A 14514-nucleotide genomic window follows, 5' to 3' on the forward strand; every position below is an offset into this window, starting at 1 on the left:
AAAGCAGCAGCGTAGTTAAGCGGTGTTAAGTTTGTATTGTACGCCCTGCGACTAACAAAAAAGCATGTATCATTTCAAAGTGTCTGGTTAAAACTTAAACGCGTGGTCAGTAATAGGCTACCAGGAAGGTAGGCTACTACTCGGCCAGGATGAGGTTAATTCAGGCCAGTAAATTTAGTTAAAAGCGTTGGAAACTTAGAGATATTTAAACATACATCAAGACGACTATTACCGCCGTACCGTTACTACACACCAGGGATGGCGAACCTTTTCATCGCGCGGTCACAAACACGACATTAATCCTTATAAAATGCACAAGTGGGTCATAGTTAATTATTAGCTCATTTTGTGCGAAACTTTACTGCTGCGTTGTTTTAAGTGTTATTCTGGGTTGGTAATTCAAGTTTTTTCGATAATATACAAATCCAGATTCCCCCAATTAATATTATAAACCTAATAAGCAAATGCTGCAGAACCTTTATGGGATTACAAGAGTTCAGCAGAAAGCCGTTTGGCATCGTTAATGGATTAACCAGGGTTGTTTAGAACTTTTAGTCTGCGAACTCTTAATTTTCCTTAAACCAGCTTAAACGATCGTCACCCTTACGTTTTACAGCGACAAACAAAATGATTTTAGTTATCTGCGTTTCTTCACGCATTTGTTAAACTCCTCACCCTAAAACACTTATGCACGAGTCCCATACTTGCCAGCCCTGATTTACACAGCGCTATCTAACGAAGAACTGTTTTTTTTTTACATTAATCGTTTCATGAAAAGGAACAGTGTTTCGCCATCCCTGCTATACACGGTGGTTTGATTGATAACAACACACAGAAGATCCTAAATCTGCTTTGATTCGCGTCGAAAGATTAACAATTTTTCCACAAACCTATAAGCTTTTATCGTGGGAAAGTTTGTTAAAAACAGTATAGCTTTCTTAACCGGTAACCATATAATTTCAGCCTGGGGGTAAAAAATGAAGAAAGGCAGCGTCAGTTCCGGCTCGACAGAAAGCCTTGAAAGTGTAGGCAAAAGCCGAGGCGATTCTTGCATCAAAAGGTTGTCGGAAAAGCGACGGATCCAGCTAAAGTTCGCCTTGTTCGGGTTCGGCGTTGTGCTGACCACTGGAAGCCACGACACCCTGCTCTTTCTGCAGTCCAGTATCAACATCGAGAAAGGCGTCGGTTGGTAACTTGCCGTTATTCAGTGTTGTTAAAGAGTCATTTTGAAATCACTTAAGTTCGGCCAGCGCATGTTAGTAAATAAACTTAAGTCAAAGTAAAGTAATTTAAAAACAAAATTCAGTCCAGGTCAATTTATTTGTGAAACCACTTAATTCCAAGTCAAGTCATTTCGAATAAATAACATGTCATGTCCCGTTAACTTATTAAAATTGATTAATTAGTTCGATTATGAGCAGTAACTCAAAGAAAGCGCAGCATATATCAAGCAAATTGTTTTATGTGCAAAACTTAAGATAACGAACCCAACTTCCTAATGAAAAATTCTTGAAAACACTTCATTTCAACAAATCATTCGCCCGAAAGACTTAAGTCAAGTCAAGACATTTGTCCGAAAGAATTAGATCAAGTCAAGTCATTTGTCCACAAAAAACCTAAGTCATTTGAAAGCAGTGACTTAAGTGCACTTAAGTCAAGTCATTGGCTTACGAGATAAATCATTGAAATAGGCGTTATTTAGCACTATAGTCCCTCATGATATAATAAAATTGAAACGAAGCATTATTGCTTTGAAAGAAAACATGACTCTTTTGCTATAGTTTAACATAAACCTAATTAATTAGTAAAATACATATATTTTTAGTCAAGTTTTAGTTAAATAGTGCCCACAGTTCAAATACCAAATTAGCAGCCTGGCCACGCAATATGCTGTGCAAACTTTGCAGTCGCTTACGCAGGTGGGCGACAGAGCTGGAAACGAGTTCCTTTATTTGCTCTTGCCCGACTTCAACTCAACTGACAAAGAGAACTTAAAATGATTTGTATTTCCAAGTAAGCGCTCTCGCACTGATCAAATTTGAACTGCTAAACAAAAGTTGCTTCACCGTTGGCAGCTTTGTTTGCAAAAATACAGGCATACAGCAGAGTTGAATCAGTTACATTAATTCAGTTTAATTACAATTACAATCACTCCCTTAAATGTTTTCAATAATTACATTAAAATTAGAATTACAAAAAATGAAAGTGCCTCAATTGCATAACAATTACAATTACATTAAAAACTGTAATTAATTACATCAATTACAATTACAAATTACAATTAATCCAACTCTGGCAACCAGTACAGCCTAGGTTTATTCGAGTTGGTGCATTTACTTACTTTACTTTTTGTCGCAGGGGTCGCGGCTACAACGGCAGTGTACATTACCGCTTCACTCTACGGACTGATTGGGGCACCCCTCTTCTTAAGGACTTTCGGCGCCAAGGCCGCGCTCATTTACAGCTACGTCACGATCCTTATATTCGTCTGCGCCAATTTCTATCCTAGTAAGTGAAAAGCACGCCACGCTTGGATTTATTGCGCTTTTGTAAGCTGACGAAATGAACTTTTTACCCAAGCAAGAAGCATATCTCCAATATTAACTCATTTAACACCACTATTGACTCATAGAACATAAACTTAAGCAACCAATATAAAAAAGTGCTTGACATATTAGGTTTTAAGTTTTGGAAGTCTTATTTTGTTGTTTGCATTAGGCTTTGTTTGTATTTTTTAAAACGTCATTAGGTTTTGTTTGTATTTTGTCGTTTTGTCAGACCTTATTTTTGCGTCACATTTCATTTTGTGATGGAGTTTGCAGTAAACCGTTCGTCTTAGGTGGTGCTTATAATAGTTTTGCCAATACTAGTACCGAAAAGCCCAGCTCGATTGGAAACGCCTCGTCATAACTATATGTAGCGTTGATTCCTTAAAGGTATCTACTTCACTGATTTGCCATTTGTGTTTAACCAATAAAAAACTAAAGATTTTTCTCGAAAATAAGAAGAAAAATTATGACGCAAATGTAAAACAGAGAATAAGCTATAGAGAATAAAAAAGTTACACTGCCGAATTACCACACATTTACTAGTAAACTTATAAATGCTTTAGTCTACATTTAACCCTTTCTTTGCTTCATATGCTCTTTCAGACACGATAATAGAAAGTTCTGCTGTATTTCTCGATAACAAACTGCACATTGGCTGACTTGCTTCAAAAAATGCTACACACATGGAATAACCCAAACCCAGGCTATTCCCAGTGCTAAACCGGTCAACTTCGCCGAAACTCTTACTTACTTAAAACGCTTTGTTAATAATACAACTATGAGCCGAGAAAATACCCAGCCGCGCACCTTCCTTCTATTTTTGGCCCGAGATAAAGTCAAAATATTAGGCGCGCACCATGCCTTTAATTCGTCTTGTTAAGTGATCTTTAGAAAAAACGAATAAGGGAGAAAAAGAAAGCTAAAAGTATTTACAATTTGGAAAGCGACAAAATACAAGAATGGAATCCAAAAACTGCGTCAGTATATGCAAATAAGCACTCGAAGGAAAACCATGTATGCAAATGAACTTACGATACTGCTGCGGCGTAGGAGTAAATCACTGATTGTTGTCTCGCAACGCGATCAGCCTTGTTAAGTGGAACCAGCAAAATATATGCTTTTGTCCGTCGCAGGTTTTTACACCATGGTGCCGGCCGGCGTTCTAATGGGCACCGGCCAGGCGGCCATCTGGTCGACCATCATGGTCTACTGCGTTCACTTCGCGCGCCGCTACGCTCGCTATTCCGGCAGGGGGCGCAACGCGCACAACGCCGAGTTCATCGGATGCCAGATGTTCCTTCAGAAGACGTTCGTGGTAAGTTTTCTATAGCTGCCTGATTTAACTCTATTCTCAGTTTTCCGTTCTGACGTACTGGAAATAAGGCATAAGCAGTCAGTGTTGTAATGAACTAAGTCAATGACTGGAATTAAGTGCACTTAAGTCGATGTTTTCACATGACTTGAATTGACTTGACTTACCGTAATTCTTTCGGGAAAATGGCTTGACCGACTTAAGTCATTGAGACAAACGAAATAGTTTGAAATTAAGTGTTTTCATTAAGCATTTCTCATAAAATTGAGTTATCTATCCGTATCTGTGCACATAAGACAATTTGATTGCCCTCTATTGCCTTTTGGGACTTGACTTATTATTTAGTCAAAAATACTTGGACTCAAGTTATTTTCCATATAACTCTTTTGACGTTGAAGAGTGTAGGAAAAATGCTAGCAATCATTAAACCTAAAACTGTTATCGACTGTCGATGCTGCGCAGTACATATATCAAAATTAATGACAATTTTACGGGACAGTGGCATGACTTGAGTTATGATAGTTTAAAGAAAATAAAGGTGTGGTTTATGCTGATATAATAAAAAAAATTGTGTCATTCTCACAGGCAACAGGCAACCTTCTAAGCTACGCCGGGTTTTTAAAAGGTGAGGAAGTTATTTCCTCATCTCTTGCCAACGGCACATCAACAATGAACGAAACGATGGCAAACGGGCCGAACCTTGCTCATTGCGGTGCTAATGACTGCCAGGTTTGTTAGTATTTCGTAAGTCTCATTTGTTAGGTCTACGTTTGTCAGCGACGGATCCAAGGTCGCACTTGGCCAATGGCCATTCCCTCCAAACTGTGTTTTGCCTAATTTAACGCCGCTATATACGTAAATAATAATCTGCATTGCGTTTCTAGTTTGTCTTGACCTATCTCGATAAATTTGTTTTAGCCCAAAGGCGTCGTGCGTTTCATTACTGCATTGAAAATGACAATATTGGCAACTTAAACGATTTAGGGTGTTTTTTTCGCTTTGCGTGAATCGATAGCATCTTTGTAATAGAGGTTTTGTGTGAGAGTGATACCGATTCAACCTAGACGTTTAACCAATGAACGAACTGTGTAGTGTTATAAAAATTGCTTCTTTATGACGTCACGTTTTGACGTAAGTCTATGAAAAAAATGTCATGCCCCCTTCCAAACAAAAATCCTAGAACGGCTTTATATAGCGTAGTTTAACTATTTCATATATGTTAAATTCGCTCAAAAAAACAATGATGGTCATATAAAATTTTAATAGACACTTAACAAGCATATAAACATCCTATTGAATATAATAGCCGAGAAACAGTGATCTTAATTCTTAACACCTTAATGTCATTGTTATGGAAATTATTTTATCTTTGTTTATCTATCTTTATGCCAATTTGGTTGATAAATAGCCAGATCAAACACATTGTATTACGTTTATATATTAAAGTCAAAAACATTTCTGTCAACATCTTTGCTTTGTTGTTATATTCCTCAACAAGAAAAACAACTCAATACCCCATTTTGATAATCTAAACAAAGCACTGCAAAGATTCTCCATGATAGTTAACTTTTGCTCTTTGCCACATTAATCTTTAATATTGCAACCTTCAGTCTTAACACCTTGCATTTATTTGGCACAACAAATGGGAAAATAAAGCCAAAAACTCGACTGACTTTTCCAGAACCCCAACGTCACCAAAAGCAACATCTCTCAGTACGTTCCCGCTTCGAAGCTGGCGATTTACATGATGGTTGGCGTGGTAGCCTTCATGGTCCTCTGCAGCATCGTGATTCACTCGTTGTTCCTGGAGAACATCGACAACTCTTTGGAGGCTCAGGATGAAGATGAAAATGAGGTGGTGAAGGGAAAAGAAGAGGAGAAAAAAGAGGAAGACGTCGCATCGCTTCGAAGGGACTTCGCACTCCGGAACAATCGCTCTGAAACTGAAATGTTGAACGTGAAAGCGCAAGGGGAATGCGACGAGTCGTTTCATAGCGAAGAAAGCGATGGAGAGGACCAGGAAATAGCAGATGTCCGAGTAAGTTTCGATTATCCACGTTAAGCTGCTTTTGACTGAGATTCAAGTGCTCCACTTCTGGTTATAGAGTTAAGAAATTTAGTTAAATCAAACACTAAAAAAACAGTCCCTCCCCTTTAAAAAGCAGTCCCTCCCTAAACTTTGCGACGTTTTGGATGCCTGAGTGCTCAACTAGGCGCATTACGGTTAAAATACGTATAGGGAACATACACGCAAAATAGTTTTTTGCGTGTATGTTCCCTATACGTATTTTAACCGTAATGAGTGTAAAATAGAAGTGGATAATGTCTAAAAGGTGGTTTAAAAGTAAAGTTGAATTATTTGAGGATCCTCTCAGCTTTGCCCAAACCTCACTGCCGAAAGCTCGGAATGTTTCCTAAAACTGCAACTATAATAATAGGAGAAAATTTGTGACCGCTAAATGTTCTGATGATAAAACGTTATTCATAAAAAACGAGAAAATAAAAAATAAAATAGGTAAAAAAAATCATTCTAGGTTTATCACTAAGTAACTATATGTACATTGCCATCTGCAGGTGGTTGACAACAGAGACGAAAACATGTTTCGTGCTACTTGCCGCCACGTGTTTCAGCCAAAGCAGCTTCTCATCATTCCCTTCGCAATCTTCAGCGGCCTTTATCCTTCTTTTGTCTTCTCGGAACTGACGAGGGCCTTTGCGTCGTGCGTTTTTGGCGTTGCTCAGGTGAGCAAAACAGTTTATCTTGAACGTATTAATATATCAAAGCTCGTATAGAGGTAACATTTTAAACGTTTGTAATATATCTTTATTCATTTTCCACGTGATGAGACTGCACTGATTCTATTGCTAAGGCTTTTTCTCATCATGTTGAAAATGTATATAGCCCTATCTATATGATTAAATGACATAATAGTTAGTAAAAAGACATAAAAAAAGTTTTACTTTTTCACAGGTGGGTTTGTGCGGAGCCATTTACAATTCAGTGCACGCCCTTACCAGCTTGACAGTCGGCCGAATCGTTTCAAAGTACGGCCGGAACAAGCCGCAGTGCGCCGCCGTCATACTAACGCTACTCAACTTCGCCGCCCTGCTTATATGGCATCCCACTGAATCTTCGGCGTGGCTCATCTACTGTCTTTTTGTGACGATCGCCATCTCGGAATCGACTTGGAAGATCACAGTCACAGGTGAAAAAATGTCCGATTTTGCACCTCCCATATCTTTAAAAGGGCGTATCGTTATGGAATCCATAGCCATTGGAAGCAGGTTTCTACTTGTTAATCACTAATCCGCTGACGCATCTATAAACCAGCGGTTCCCAAACTGGAGTCCGCGGACCAACTGTTGTCCGTACAACAGTTTCAGAGGGTCCGCAATAAGAGTTAGTCTTTAAGTTTTTAAACATTAGGCTTTAGCGAATGTTTTTAAACATAAGAAAATGTTTTAAACATTATCTGTCATCATTATTGTCTTTGCGTTAATATTCGATCATATAGCGTGTTTTATGATGTCTCTTGTGACATCATAAAGCATCTATTATGCTGTACTACCTGCTATCAGCAAATCGTTCGCATTAGTTAAAAAGTTTTACATTAGAAAGAATCGTGACTGCACTAGTGTATACTACAAGAAACATGGCTCAACTGACCCTTGAGTTTTATAGGGCCGCGAAATATTAAAATAATTGCAACAGGTCCACCAGGAAAAAATTTTAGAAAAGTTTGGGAACCGCTGCTATAAACAATAAAACTCAAAGGTTAAAAACCTGAGAAAACCAGGATCAGACATTTTTTAAGAAAAATTTATTTCGCCTATTCTGGCATCGTCAGTTCCTATAACTAAAATACATATGTATAGCAAACTAATAATAAAATCAATAAAAAAGTCAAAAACATTTAATAGCAATACAAATATATATTCCTTTAACGAAAAGTCTACTCCTGGTTTTACTCAGGTTTTTAAACTTTGTTGTCCATATCTTTAATAATATACCCGTTTTGTTTGAAATTGTGAGATTCATCACGATATTAGTGTTTCAGAATCTGTCAGGGTTCAAAGTAGCCTAAATTTCTTTCCGACGATTTAAAATTCTATTACCGGGACGCTTGAAAATTTACAGTTATGACGTCACTTTGCGACGTCCAAAACAAGAAACCTTAGGAAACTTGAGGAATACTTGATGCAGTGCACAATACGCAACTTAAATCCTAGCTTAAATACATTTCAGGAGAGGATGGTTGCCTGGTGTAAAAGGGTCAAGGCCCGGTAAAAAAGTACTAGACGCACCTGAAAAATTTTTTTTTACCGAAACGCCGTTCAGGCTGCAATTGTTTTAGCCGAAACGCCTATAGGTTCATACAATCTTTTATAACGTTAATGCTAAATGATTTTTTAATAATTAAAATGTTTGACATTTTTATAATTTATTAAAAAAGTCTGATCTACATTAAAGCCCATTTGCCCGACAGGCACTACTTAAAAATTAAGCGATAATGATTTTCGCAAGGTTGAAGATAAAATTTAACAGATGTAAATATATACAGTATATCAGCCTGAACTTAAGACTTGAAAGTGCGAACATGCTTTCAATACCATCGGCCCTAAAACAAATTTGCTCGCCTTTGGCAGCATTAGCTGTTTAAAAACCCATTTCTTTCAACCCTTTATTCACGACGTGTTTATACTGGGAAAACATGAGCGAGTTTAATATGAAACTACAAATATCGTGTTTATTTCCCCCGAGCAATTACTCTTCGGAGTGCACAAAGATGAACCGTGCAAAACATTTGTGAGTTGTGTCCTTTCATGTGCAAGGTACGTCATTTATCAATGCAAATATGCCGAAAGTGCCCCGACTATGTTAAGCTTTTTCGCGATGTTATCTTTTGTGCAAACTTCAGAGCAATATTCGTTTTTTCGCCCGTTTCTTTATTAATAAAAAAAACTTTACTCACTTCTCAGAGCTGCACGCCTCCTACTTCCCCGGCAAGCAGGACATCGCCTACCCTGTGTGGATCTTCTGGTACTTTCTTGGATTCGCGATCCAGTTCGGTTGGAGCACGAGCATCTGTGTGCGCGAGAAGATCTACATCCAAATCGCCTTTGTCTGTTTTGCCTCTTTCTGTTACGGTGAGACCCTTCTCCGTCGCTGTGTATCATTTTTCACACTATGCCGATATTTAGTGTTAAGCCTAACCTCTAATCACGCTTATCATATTATAATATATAGGTTTTTAAATGATGGTTCTTTCGTTTGTGTTAATGCTAGTTTTGCAGTGCTGTGAAAGGCCATGTTCACTTTACCCGATAAAGCACGCTTGTACAAACATGGTTGCACATGCCTCGCTGTAATCAAGGCTTTTTCACACTATGCGATATTTAGCTTTATCTATACGCTCTGTAAGTAAAAGTTTTGTCGCGTTATTTTTACAGCACTGTAAAAGTTGGTGTTTTCATTTTTAATAATCCTATAGTTTTGCAGAGCCGTACGAAGCCGTGTTTATTTTCCCAGATAAGTTTGTAGAATTGCCTAAACGTATTTTTACAACTTTTATCCACCAGCAGGGCGCATTTTAACGAGTAAATTGTGGGGATGAAGTGTCAAGTATAATTACTGGCTAAACATCAATCCAAATTCATGGTTATTTTACGTTCTTCTTTTTATCTCATTGTTCTATACGAGTACGACTGATTAATTTTATTTTGATATTTCCTTGCCTGGTTAACCACAGTTTTACGAAAGTCTTTTCATACTTAAGTTACAATTTGTCAAGTATACCTGTTCCAAATTGGATACACTGTGTATATTGCTATCTCTTCTTTTTTTTAACTTTGTCTAAAAGTTTCCTTCTTGAAGTAAAAAATATTTTAAATTTACTTAGTTGTTTTTTAACCACCTATTTGTTTTATTCGTTGCAGTTATTTCTGAACTTCTTCAGCGGCGCCGGCGAGCCGAAAGCCAATCAAAATGATATGTGATTCGTCCGAGAATATTCATCTATTTTGTATTGCTTTTTGTTAGTTTTTTGTATTTGCTTGCTCGCAAATTACCGTAAGCAAGATAGACACAAGACATGCCGGTCTGAAACTATACGCAAATTGAGTTGAGAGTTTGCCGCGAGGTTACTTGTGTCAATAATGGTTCAAGTATGACCAAAACTGTTGTTTTTAGCCTTCGTACCAACAAATTAACTATATAACGTTGTACTTTATTAACCTTTACTTAAGGTGGTCGAATAGCAAATATTTTTACATTCGCAAATCGTGTTTAATTAGTATTCTAGATACTTTCGTAAGGTGATATCGAAACTATGCTACTGACGTTACGACAATTATAATTTGTTTTGTCGTTCATTTCTTAATTTAAGTCGACGCTGGTGCAACAGAGCCGCTGCTGATATGCATTGTTTAAAAGTTTAATTAGCTGAATTTAAATGTACTGTGTAGTGCTATACTGTCGATATCGATGAGTTTTTGCAATAAAAAGATTTTTACTTGATACTTTACAAAAAACGGTAGGTTAAAGCAAGTATACCTCCCCTAGATACACCGTCCTTTTCATGTCAACACTTAGACCACCGAGCCAGAACAAGGTTTGAGAAATACAAGAAAAACAAGTTGAGGTTTACAGCTATGTACGAACATAAGTCAAGCGTTGGACGCAAGAATTTTGACTGGCAAAACCCAAAGGACACATTGAGCTGTTTACTAAAGTTTGGGGATGTTTTTTTGTGCAAGGCAGTAAAGTCATACCCAGCCATCCGTGGATGACTGCCCGACTGCAGCTGAATAACTTACCGATAAATAGCAATAATATCAGGCTTGCGCCATTCATAAGCCTAGCAGTAAGTCGGTTAAACAGGTTACTGCGACTAGTAAAATAAACTTTTGAATTGGCTACCGGCATATAGTCAACGCGTTAGGTCAGACTAAATTAAACCCTTTGTTAAAAGGGAAGACAGGCTCAGCAAAGGATTTAGGAAAGGCTTTATTACAATTTTAAAAGTGTTGCTTGCCGCTATTTAGGCGAACTTTTATCATTAGCTAGGTTACTTTAACGTAAGTTCGATAATGTCGATTCGGACCCGATCCACGATATATAGCGATAATTGTTAGTGGTATATGTGTGCCGAATGGGCAATGGTTTACACAAGCTGTTGTGCATTTTAGCTTATTTGTGCTCCAACGACCAACGTGCACAACGTTTTTGAGAATTCCCATTTGATAATAGTGATGATGTGATTTGTTATCGGAACCGCGGCCTTCTTCAAAATCAACGTACCGGTTTTGAAAAAAATACCATAATAGGACTTTACTATAAGATAATTATAAAAGGACAAAATAAAACTATTCTTTGGTACAGTTAGTCGGCATTGACACAGGTTACAACGTTACGCAACACTTTTGCTAAATCAAAGGAAAAGAAAATGCTCTTGTCCACCTCTTGCTTTGTCAACCACAGGGCGCGAAATATTTTAAGCAAAACATCAGTTGGACCGAAACGTAAAAATATGAATTTTCTGCTGGCGACATGTCTGCTGCTGACTGGCACTTTGGTGCAAGCTAACTCAAACGGAGCACCGACAGCAGCTTGCGAAAGCATGAACCCCCAGCACGCACAGCCAGTCCTGAATCTGACCGACAGCCCTTACACAATTTCGATTGACAAGCAGACGGTTGCTCCTACGGAAACGGTGAACGGTAAGGTCGTGTGACACATATATCTTGAAATGAAATTCATGATTTAGGAAAGGGAGGCCAAACTTTTTTCGTAAGGGTAACTGTAAACATGTTTTAAATAAGTGATTTGACTAAAGACTTTTAAACATATGACCTGACTTGCAGTCATTGAGTGAAATACATAGGAAATTAGGCTAAGTGTTTTAATGCAACATTTTAATGAATTTAAGTTTTGCACGTCCATATTTAAGTGTTTTTTTAATGTAACATTTTTAATGGCTATTTAAGTTTTGCACGTCCATATTTTGCTTGTTATATATTGCAAAATTGTTATTTTGGGCTTAGTTATTATAATCGAAGGTATATCCAATCTTAATTTAACGTATGGTTTCTGTGTCAATTACTTTACTCTTAGTTTACCTGTTATATTAATTACTTGGACTTGGACTAGACTTGTCGTATTGCGAAAATGTGTCTTGTTCTTTAGTCACTTCAAAATAACTATTTACCACATTGTTTTTTAAACACGAAGAGATCGCTCTATAATTTGGATTTTCCCGTACGCGGAACAGTCTGCTCGTTTTAGGTTTGTTGATAAACGGTTGGTTAAACATGTTTGCTCCGCTTCATAGAGATCATTTAAGCATGCGATTCGAGAGTCACGAAAGCTATTCTGGCCAAACGATAGGCGGTGTTTGGCAAAAAATAAATAGTTGATCAAATAAATCGTGCCGCTTGCCAACTGATTTTTGCTTTTGTATGACAACTAAAAAACACTGTTTCAATATATGAATAGGTCTACGTTAAAACATTAGCAACAAAAACGCAACCTGAACTTATCTAAAATTGTAAGAATATAATCACCCAGCACTCCCATAAAACTTCTTAACCAAACTATTGGATATTATGCCTATCATATAGTTAGGAAACTGCTAATACGATTTTTTAGAAGTATACATTTCTGAAAACAAACTCCAGTCCTGGGTTGTTCAAACATCTATAACATTGAGTTTTACTTGTCACCGTGATAAGCTAGGCCTACAGTTATTTATGTGCTTTAGTTTCCATCATTGCCACGTCCGACACTCAGTTTAAGGGAATCCTGCTTCAGGCTCGCGCCTCGGGGTCAAACGTACCTGCCGGAAACTGGGAATTCCCCGCCACCGACTACAAGCTGCTAACCTGTCCAGGTGGCCAGTCGGTGACCCACACAAACAACAACCTGAAGTCGCAAGTGACCAGTTTCTTCTGGACGGCGCCGTCCGCAGCTACGCCCGATGCCAACTATACAATCTTGTAAGCTATCCAAGTATTTTCCATTCAATTCGGTTTAATTTGTAACGAAAAGTATATGAACAATAATCACAATTATTTTTGCAGTGCCACAATCGTAAAAGCACAGATGACTGTATATGTAAAACAACCATCGCAGACCATTAGCGTGCAAACATCTTCAAGGTAGGCCCAGCAGAGCTACCAAATATTGACCTAGTACATACTATACATAAGTATTTTGCAAACAGTAAACTTGCCAACGCTTTTGTTTAGCTAATTCTGCAACTAAAAAAAGCTCGAATAATCGAAACGTATAGTTACTGCGATTTAGTCCTAAATATACTAAAGACGATTTAGTAGTGCTTCGACAAGATTATTTGTATTTAGAACCAGTTTTGTAAGTTATGAAACATATATTATAACAAATAGGATATTTATTTTTCTAAAATTTTGTTGTAAAATTTTGTTGTAATAAATAAGTCGTACTGATTTTTTTTTCAGTAAGATTAACCATGTTCTCTCGTATATAGCAAATGGTGACAAATCACACTTATTCGCCTCAGTAATTGCCAATTAAAATCAAATGTTGTTTTTGGCAACCTTATTTTTCGCTTTAACGTATCACGCGTTGTTAAACCACCTAAAATCAAAATTAAATTAGGCCTGAAGTATGCCTTACATGAAAGCCTTGAAACCATAACCGACGTCATTTCAATGAGCAGCGCCCCAAACACAACTCAACCGTCGACTGCTGCACCTGCAAGCACAGCACCTAAAACTACATCGTCGCCTGGCGTTACATTGAACCCCACGAATTCCACATCCGTAAGCACTGCTGCTACTGAAACCACATCGTCACTCAATGTTACCCTTAGTACTGCCTCTTCTGGCACGTTGTCACCTTCAACCGCGTCCAGTCTGACCAACGCAAGAACAGAAGCCTCTGAAACTACATCAGCAGGTACTGGCGATCTAGCAACATCTCCCACCTCATCTAATCAAAGTTCTACGTCTTCAAGCATTTTGCCTGAAACATCGTCGGGTGCTATAGTATCTCAAAGCACAGCCATCGGAACAGCTACAAATCCACAATCCAACACAGAAGGAAATACAGCAGCATCGGTGACCCAATCAACCACCAGCGGTGCTTCTTACGGGAGTCGATGGACAACTGGCGTTTGCATTGCCAGTTTACTTGTTTGTGTTAGTATTTGCACGTTATCCCACAGTTTAACGATTTAATAAAACCGTCTTATGTAAAGGTGAAACATATAAATGGCCTCTTGCTGTTATGAAATTTGTTGTGCCACTATACATCGTAATGCCATGCTTGCCTTTAAATGATAAATATACAGGTGCATAAAAATTGCAATATGTGCTTAACGTGTTGGTCTAAAAACACATGCTGTAAAAAATTTGTTCTAAAACACATGCTGTAAATTTATTTGCTTCAAATAAAAAAAAATTGCTTTTCTTGGTGCTAAATAAATTTTGTTTGACAGCAGAAAAACATTCCGATATTGTTCGTGTAACATTTATAAACGAAAACAAATTTTTAGGCGACTAAAGGCATACACGTTGAAAAAAACACATTTTTTAGCAAGCAATTACTAAATTATGTGCAGTTGTGTGTTACCAGAAACGTCCAAGGCTTGAAACGTTAACTAAAAGTGTCCTCAT

At 37.7% G+C, this 14514-nt stretch overlaps 2 protein-coding genes across 3 annotated transcripts; both read left to right on the forward strand.

Annotated features, from left to right (window-relative positions):
• Nucleotides 1–977: 977 nt before the first annotated feature.
• On the forward strand, nt 978–9858 carry LOC146138579 (protein unc-93 homolog A-like). Its single transcript, XM_083394606.1, has 9 exons — nt 978–1185; nt 2359–2508; nt 3683–3864; nt 4447–4590; nt 5543–5899; nt 6436–6603; nt 6833–7067; nt 8842–8984; nt 9799–9858. The coding sequence occupies exons 1-9, from the start codon at nt 978–980 to the stop codon at nt 9856–9858; spliced, it is 1647 nt and encodes a 548-aa protein (XP_083250732.1).
• Nucleotides 9859–11314: 1456 nt separating this feature from the next.
• Nucleotides 11315–14318, forward strand: LOC146138580 (putative defense protein 3). Of its 2 annotated transcripts, none has more exons than XM_083393715.1 (4): nt 11315–11580; nt 12621–12855; nt 12940–13017; nt 13557–14318. In XM_083393715.1, exons 1-4 carry the CDS (start codon nt 11391–11393, stop codon nt 14074–14076), a joined length of 1023 nt encoding a protein of 340 aa, XP_083249841.1. In that variant the 5' UTR covers nt 11315–11390; the 3' UTR covers nt 14077–14318. The 2 variants fall into 2 exon arrangements, with proteins under 2 accessions (XP_083249841.1, XP_083249842.1); XM_083393716.1 differs by having other exon boundaries at nt 13496–13630.
• The last annotated feature ends 196 nt before the right edge of the window (nt 14319–14514 follow it).

Source organism: Ascidiella aspersa, chromosome 7, assembly GCF_963924565.1.
Source record: "Ascidiella aspersa chromosome 7, kaAscAspe10.2, whole genome shotgun sequence".
NCBI classification, from domain to species: domain Eukaryota; kingdom Metazoa; phylum Chordata; class Ascidiacea; order Phlebobranchia; family Ascidiidae; genus Ascidiella; species Ascidiella aspersa.

Bases quoted from the DNA above. Each gene is read 5' to 3' on its own strand.
- LOC146138579 (XM_083394606.1), top strand. From the start codon at position 978: ATGAAGAAAGGCAGCGTCAGTTCCGGCTCGACAGAAAGCCTTGAAAGT. The intron at 4,591-5,542 runs GTTTGTTAGTAT...TGACTTTTCCAG, and splicing joins GCGGTGCTAATGACTGCCAG to AACCCCAACGTCACCAAAAG. The intron at 8,985-9,798 runs GTCTGTTTTGCC...TATTCGTTGCAG, and splicing joins TCTACATCCAAATCGCCTTT to TTATTTCTGAACTTCTTCAG.
- LOC146138580 (XM_083393715.1), top strand. From the start codon at position 11,391: ATGAATTTTCTGCTGGCGACATGTCTGCTGCTGACTGGCACTTTGGTG. The intron at 11,581-12,620 runs GTAAGGTCGTGT...TATGTGCTTTAG, and splicing joins TCCTACGGAAACGGTGAACG to TTTCCATCATTGCCACGTCC. The intron at 12,856-12,939 runs GTAAGCTATCCA...TTATTTTTGCAG, and splicing joins GATGCCAACTATACAATCTT to TGCCACAATCGTAAAAGCAC.